General features: G+C 36.0%; 1 protein-coding gene across 1 annotated transcript; it reads left to right on the top strand.

Moving 5' to 3' along the window:
- The first annotated feature begins 647 nt into the window (after positions 1-647).
- On the top strand, positions 648-2,945 carry LOC113699211 (UDP-glycosyltransferase 74E2-like). Its single transcript, XM_027219414.2, has 2 exons — positions 648-1,384; positions 1,760-2,945. Exons 1-2 carry the CDS (start codon positions 752-754, stop codon positions 2,480-2,482), a joined length of 1,356 nt encoding a protein of 451 aa, XP_027075215.1. The 5' UTR covers positions 648-751; the 3' UTR covers positions 2,483-2,945.
- Positions 2,946-8,003: the final 5,058 nt, after the last annotated feature.

The following is an 8,003-nucleotide window of genomic DNA, read 5'->3' as shown; positions in this document are numbered from 1 at the left end:
AAAAATCATACGGGTTAATGTGTCATATATTTATAAGGGTAATTTCGACATTTTTAGAAATTCCGTTACGAGTGACTATTTCCGTCACTTTGATATTTTAATCCAAACCATGAGGGGGTTATGTATAGCTTTTGAAATCATAGGCGGGTTATGTGAAAAAATGCTAAATCACAGGGGGTAAAATGTACTTTGCCCTTTTTTTTTGAATATGCATTGAATGTGTTTTAATGAGTTAAAATTTCTAACACTAACTAATATTCGTAGGAGCAAAGAGTTTATTTATTTACTTTTGATGTATATCTCCTAATCCCCTAATGTCCGATGACCATATTAGGCCTTGACATTAAGCATTGTCGGATCCCTTTTGAAGGGTGACTCTAAGGTTTTTTTCTCTATCCACAAAACTCAAAATCCATAACCATATTTTGGAGGTATTAAGCTCTTTGTCACTTGACCCAACAATCGTTCAAGAAGCAAAGATTTATTGTTAAGGTTCAAAGTGGTAATGTGTAATTACTCCTAAAGCACAAGGAAGCAAGCTTGATTCAATCATATTATTGCACTCCAAACCACAAACTATTACCATACCCACTTACCACATTGGTGAAACAATTCTTATATTTAATTGTTATATTTACTCGTAGCAAGCAAGCTACAAGCACTCCTCACTCCAGCAACAAGCACATTATTCGAGCTCTCAAAGATTGTGAATTTCTAGAGAATCCATACTCTGGTCTCGTGGTTAGAGCAAATGGAAACTCACAAAGCTCATTGCTTGATATTTCCATATCCCATGCAAGGACATATAAACCCTATGCTCCAGTTTGCTAAGCGTTTGCAACATCAAGGCACCAAAATTACACTTGCTACAACTAAATTCGTGTTCAAAACCTTGCACGAAGTCTCCGGTTCTATCACAGTGGAGACCATCTCTGATGGATTTGATGAAGGAGAAAATGGAGTTGCCGTTGATACATATTACGCTACGTTTCAAAAGGTTGGCTCAGAAACTATAACTGAGCTAATCTTGAAGCTTAAAGATTCGGGTTGTCCTGTTGACTGTATTGTTTATGATGCAGTCCTTCCTTGGGCTCTGCGTGTGGCCAAGAGTCTTGGCCTACGTGCGGCTGTGTTCTTCACTCAATCTTGTGCTGTCAACAAGATCTACTACCATGTTTACACAGGCCTTTTGAAACTTCCTCTGGAGGAGTCTAAAGTGGAAATTCCTGGCTTACCACCACTTTCAGCTTCAGATCTGCCTTCTTTTATTTCTAGTTACGGTTCATATCCGCCAATTTTTCAGCTGGTTACACATGATCAAATGAAGAACATTCATGAAGCTGACTCGATCATCTACAACACATTTTACAAGTTGGAGGAAGAGGTAAAGGCACGCCTGGATTTATCTCTATATTACCTGTACATTACTGCTACCTAATTCCTTAATGACCCTGAAGAAGCTAGGCTTCCAAATTTCCAATGTGAATGTGCCTATCTATGTTGTCATTGGATAGTCCTTGCCACCAGATTTATCCTCCCTGCCATCTTACTTCTGAGAGTATCACACGATTAGATGGAGACAATAATAGTACATTAACCACATGGCATGAGTGGCATCCACTGCTCCAAAAAAAAAAAAAAGTAGTATCACAATATCTTACCTACCTCATATTTCTTTTGCTTTGTTTTTTCAGTTATAGAGGAAAGAATATAAACAAAAAACTAAATTTTTGATCAATTTGTTTCATATATTGCTTAGGTGATTGATTGGACATCCAGGATCCTACCAATAATGACAATTGGACCAACTATTCCATCTATGTACCTTGACAAGCGCCTTCAAGATGACAAGCAGTATGGTCTCAGTCTTTTTAACCCAATGACTAATGCTTGCATGCCATGGCTAAATGAAAGATCAACCAGTTCAGTTGTTTATATATCATTTGGAAGTATAGCAGAAGTTGATGCTGAGCAGATGGAAGAAGTAGCATGGGGCTTGAGAACTAGCAACTACTATTTTCTATGGGTGGTTAGAGAATCAGAATCAAATAAGCTGCCAAAAGATCTTGTTAAAGAAACATCTGATAGAGGATTAGTCATTTCATGGTGTCCTCAGCTTGAAGTTTTAGCACACAAATCTATAGGGTGCTTTATCACTCATTGTGGATGGAATTCAACATTGGAGGCCTTAAGTTTGGGAGTCCCAATGGTAGTCATGCCACGATGGACAGATCAAAGCACAAATGCCAAGTTTGTAACGGATATCTGGAAAACGGGAATCAAAGCTCAGTCAGATGAAAATGGAATTGTTAGAAGAGATGTCATTCGTCAATGCATAAGCGTAGTGATGGAGGGGGAGAAAGGACAAGAGATTAGGAAAAATGCAGATAAATGGAAGGATCTGGCAAGACAGGCCTTTGATGAGGGAGGAAGTTCAGATAAAAACATTAAAGACTTTGTATCCAAATTGATTCAGTCTTGAAGCGATAATAAAGTAGATCTGTCTTATCCAAATTGATTCAGACTTGAAGAGATAATATAGTAGATTTGTCTTCTTCAAAGATAATCGACGGCAACCAGGTAACTGTCACATGAAATTTTACGAAGAGTAGCTACACATTTGTTAGGAGATTTCCGTCAGCAACTGCAGTAGAAATGTGGTATTCCTGGTGCCATTGATATCTAGAAAGTAGACTGTAGCAAAGAGGATATAGCACATATTGTCCCAAGTAGTGCACGCAAGTTCAATCCAATGTGAACACAAGAGTTTGCAATCATCTAAGGTAGAACCACTGAATTCTATAAAATTTATTTTGATGTGTAGGGTACCGTATAACCTATCTCAATTTGTATGCCTGGTAGATGAAATGTGAGCCTATTTCAAAATTCAAAAAAATTGATAGCTTTCAAGATATAGAGAAAATGAAAACAAAATGTTTGGAATATTCATTGTTTTAATTATTTGACGTGTTGATTTTCTATTTTGTTGATAATTTTTTAGAGTTGCAGGATTAAGTACTCTTATTGATTTGAAAAAATGTTGTATTACTTGATTTGTTAATCTAATTCTTTCTTTCCCTATAAGTAGAAGAAGGTTCGGTTATCCTGCATATCTGATTGGATCCTATAAATTAACTGGTCATTGATTAACCGGTTGAACTGAATCAAGGTATCGAATACAATTTTACAGAACCAATACATTCGATTAGGATTAACGAAATTTTAAATGGATTGATAATCCGGTTCATGAATATTCCTATCTGTAAGTTTTCATCAATTGCTCTCACCGGGAGACTTGAGTACGGACTGTTTGGAGGCACCACAGCCTTTCAGTGCTCGCGGATGGGGTAGTTTGAGCTTGTGTGAGTGGACATAAGAACGTGTAAAGAATTGTGGTTGGGTGGATATGGCATGTTCTGTGATATGAATCAAGTTATATTTCGGTGTTCTGGACTTCTTTATTTTTTCCCTAGGATAGGCTGGTCCAAGAACAAAAAGGTGATTAAAAAATGTGATATATGTGATATAAAAATATGTTTGGATAGTAGATTATTTGAGATATTTTTAAAAAAAATACTGTAACACTTTTTTGATATGATGTGAGATAAAAAAATGATTAAAAAATATATTAATGATGTAAACAAATAAATTTTGACAATTAATCTGATTTGCATTCTGCTTTTCAAGATATCAATAGGCAATAGGCAATATGCCATGCATCTACATCATAAATAATAAATTTGTTAAAAGGAGAACATTTTTACTCAAAAGTCCGTATCCATGGGTTACCAACCTAGACTATACTAGGGGTGGATATGAGTCGAATACCTGTCATATGCACCATTTTGTTGACCCAGTCTGCACCTTACGGGCCAATTATTTTTTTATCTTTATTCGCCCCACATATCAATAGGTACCCACTGAGATAGGATTGGGTAACGGATACCCGCCCTGCCTTGCTTAACACTTAATTTTTTTAAAAAAAAATAATTTATACTAATTTAATTTTATATTTTACATATTCATCTAAGATTTAATAAAGATTTTTTTTTTCAAAAAAAGTCTCCTACCAAGAAATAAACATGCGAAGAGGATACAAGAAAAAGGAAAAATTAAAACAATTTAAAATCAATAAAAATTTGAAATAACTAGCACATTTTTTAAATATATATTTTACATTAATTAAATTCTTTTCCAAAAAAGCATAAGATCATGACCTCTACAAATGAATTTTTTAAACAAACTATAACCTCTCATATTTGTAATTCAATTTGTTCAATGAAATTGCTTATTTAGCTCTAAAAATATTATTTTATAGTAGTGTATAAAAATAAAAAAATAAAAAATATATATATGCGAGGTGGGTTAGGTACTCGCGAATTTTTAATTATATGAATTTAATCTGTCTCGCATCTAAGCAGATACCCGAACCTCTTTTGATCCAATCAAGTAATACAAATTGGGTATCCTAACTATCGGATCGAATCGGATAGTATATGATGAATTTTCGAGTTATCGGGTATTTTTGCCCACCCTTAGATTACAGGAGAAATTAATGCAGCAATAGATGATACCGTCCTTTGACGAAGGGATAGAGAGAAAGATGGGACAGTTTTGTCCACCGAAAGCCACCATAGGGCCTGTTTGGAACCTGAGTTTTTTGGAAGTTTGTCTAAAACTTTACTGTAGTGCACTGTAGAAGTTTTTAAAAAAATTTTGTAAAAATTTTTGTAAGGTGAAAAATTTTGTAGAAGTTTTTGTAAGGTGAAAAACTTTTTTTTTCTTTTTTTTTCCTTTTCTTTTTTTTTTTCTCTTTCCCTTTCTTTTTCTTTTTCTTTTTCTTTCTTTCCTTTTTTCTTTTCTTTCCTCTCTTTTTATTCTTCTTCTTCTTCTTCTTCTTCTTCTTCCTCGTTACCTCCGCTACCCCCAGCTGCAACTCCACCTCCCGCCGCCCCCTTCTGCCCCGCCTTCCCCCTCTCCCCGCCACCCCCCTCTGCCCCGCCTTCCCTCTCTCCCCCGCTGTCCCCCTCCCTGCCCCTTCCCCTTCCCCCTCCCCCCCGCCGCCTCTCTCTCCCCCGCCTTCCCCTTCCCCCCGCAGCCCCATTCTGCCCCTTCCCCCTTCCCCGCCTTCCCTCTCTCCCCCGCCGTCCCTCTCCCTGTCGCCTTCCCCCTCCCCCCGCCGCCTCTCTCTCCCCTGCCTTCCCCCTCTTCCTGCCATCCCCCTCTGCCCCTTCCCCCTCCCCCCTCTGCCCCCCTCGCCGCCCCTCTCTGCGTCACCCCCCTCTGGGGCCGGACGTAGAGAGAAAAAAAAAAGACAAGAAAGGATGATGGCAGGGGAGGAAGAGGGGGAGACGGAAAAAAAGGGGAAAAAAAAAAGACCGGCATCGGAAATTGGTGATGGAGCCGGCAATGGAGGTGGTGGCGGGGGAGGAAGAAGAAGAAAATGGGAAGGGAATTTTTTTTTTTTTGTGTTTTGGATATTTTAAGTGTGTAGGTTAAAAATTTTGATAAGTTTTTTGGGGTTCCTGTAGCAAAAGTCGTTAAAAAACTAGTTTTATACAAACTTGGTAAAAAACCAAGCTTCCAAACAGGGCCATAGATTGTTTTCCTTCCGTGGAATCCAATTCAAGTTTAAAAGGGGGATTCTTCTTTTCGGTCCCAAAAATTTACACTAAAATCAATTTGAAATAGGTTACTTCACAGCCAAACATGTCAGTTTTAAATATTAAAAATAAAATAATTAGTAGAATTTGTGAGAAATGAAAAGAAGTTTTAAAAAAAAGACAAAAAAAAAAAAAAAGAGTGGCAGAGTAAATGATATGAACTATTCAGATTAGCCTAGTGGTTAGAAGAGGATTGCTAAAGTCTTTTCCGCCGTCAAATTCAAAATTCGAATGTTGTACCTGATAGTTGAAAATGGAAAGAGTGTCGCTAGGGGTGGAAGAGTGTAAAAAAAAAGTTAATTTAATAAAATGAAATTAGTGGCAACAAATGTCGGAACTGGAAAAGGTAATGGGAGTTAAGGTTAGGTAGATAAATTTTAACTTTTGACACAAAAAATATATAATGATCCGCCTAACTCAAATTATTAGTAGATGACTAAAAAATTATAGGTTGAAATTTGGGTATTGGTTACCCTAAACAACTACATATCCTACACATATGCAGGCAGATTTGGATAACGGCAGTTTTTTAAAACCAAAAACCATGCCCTAACTTAATTGTTTAAACAAGTTCAGGTAATCTAATTATTTAAAAAACTATAGATTGGTTGCCTTATTTTTCGATTTGGATCAATTCAGTTTTCTCAATTATCCGACTTTTTGATTCCTTTTGAACACCCCTACTTACAGAACTCATTGATTGATATTGTCCCATTCCATCCAAGTCCACATAAATCCAATGCTCCATTTTGCTAAGCTTTCGCAACATGAAAACACCAAAATTACACTCGTTACAACCAAATTCTCGTTTAAAACTGAGCAAGAATTCTAGGTTCTATGTCAGTGCAGACCATATCTCATGGATTTGCTGACGGAGCAAATGGAGCTGCAGCAAAAATATACTTGGTTGTGGCAAGAATAAATTTTCACGAATTCACCTTCCCCTTCAACTACGGTACTAGATCTAAGAAACTTAACTTCCTTTTTTGAGTTTGTTAAATTTTGTGTATTACTCAATTAATAGTTATTGAATTTTAAGAAAATAAAAAAGAATTAAAACATGATATTTATATAGAAGAAATAGCAATATAATAAAAAGTGGGACAGAGAGTGGCACAGGATGTGGGACAGAAGATCCGTTGCTCCAAATTCGAGGCCACATTAGATATATCTATATATATATATATATATATATTTCAGTGGACGATTAGAGCCAATTCTTAAACATGTATTCTTGATTATAAATTTTTCTAGAGCATTGGTTAATGCATTTAAAATTATACAGAACTTATTATATAAATACACACAACCGCATCCATTGCACCCGTTACATTTGAATATTTTTCTCAAATTAATTTAATTTTACCAAAAAATTAATATATAAAATTCTCTTAATGAGTGCCGTCCTGACACTGTTAATCAAACCCTTAATCATTTTGCTGATTGCAAAGGCACGAAGTAGTATTAAGCTCAACTTGCGCATGCAATGACGTTTGCAGTCAACATCAGCAACAATCATTACCTGTGGATATGTAGTATATATGGTCACAATCACATTGATGTAAGTGTTAGTGGTCAGCTAAAAAAGTACGTAGATATGATTGCCAATATTAAAAAATTTGTTGGTCAAAAAATGGAGAATTCAAATAGAGCCGATAATGTATTTTGACATATTATTGACAGGTTGTCAGCCTGTGCAATAATAAAAACCTGCTCAAATAAAATATAAATTCTGTATATAGCGGTAAGCAGAGTCGAATTCACAGGGACTGGCGATAATTTAATTTCTTCTCAAGTTCCAGATATGGGGGGTTTTTGAAAATGAGAGTAACTAAATTACTTGGAATTAAAATAAAATAAAATAACTACAACTCAAATAACTAATTATCACAATAAAAATAATAATGGACGAACTCTAACCAAGAGACAACTTCGGAGATGGTTCACTTAATTCGATCACAGATGCAAGGATTATTCCAGTTACTATCTGATAAATTAGTTATAGTTGTCATACACGCGATAAACAATCAACTCTTCCTTAATTTGTCGATAGTCAAGGTACGACCGTTGACTATTTCTCTAATCAGGAAACAACCTTAGGTACGACCATAGAAGTTCAATTCCCTAATTGCATGAATAATTAGAAGAGCCTAATTCTAACCAATCAACACGCTACGAGGGTCTCTTTAAGTTAGCCTGTTTATCTTCCTGACACAAACCCAATCATGCCAGTTGTCACCAATTTAGAATAATTAAACAATTACGGATTTAACTACCCTAATTGGCTTCAGGTTATTGAATTAATTTAGAATCCGAGCCCTGAATAATCGAATAATAAAA

The sequence above is a fragment of the Coffea arabica genome, chromosome 1e (assembly GCF_036785885.1).
Source record: "Coffea arabica cultivar ET-39 chromosome 1e, Coffea Arabica ET-39 HiFi, whole genome shotgun sequence".
Lineage (NCBI taxonomy): Eukaryota > Viridiplantae > Streptophyta > Magnoliopsida > Gentianales > Rubiaceae > Coffea > Coffea arabica.
The sequence above is the reverse complement of the archived record's forward strand: the minus strand, read 5'-3'. Positions and strand labels throughout refer to the sequence as shown.

Coding starts and splice junctions, on each gene's coding strand:
- LOC113699211 (XM_027219414.2), top strand. CDS start 752: ATGGAAACTCACAAAGCTCATTGCTTGATATTTCCATATCCCATGCAA. Junction 1,385..1,759: donor TTTACAAGTTGGAGGAAGAG/GTAAAGGCACGC, acceptor TATATTGCTTAG/GTGATTGATTGGACATCCAG.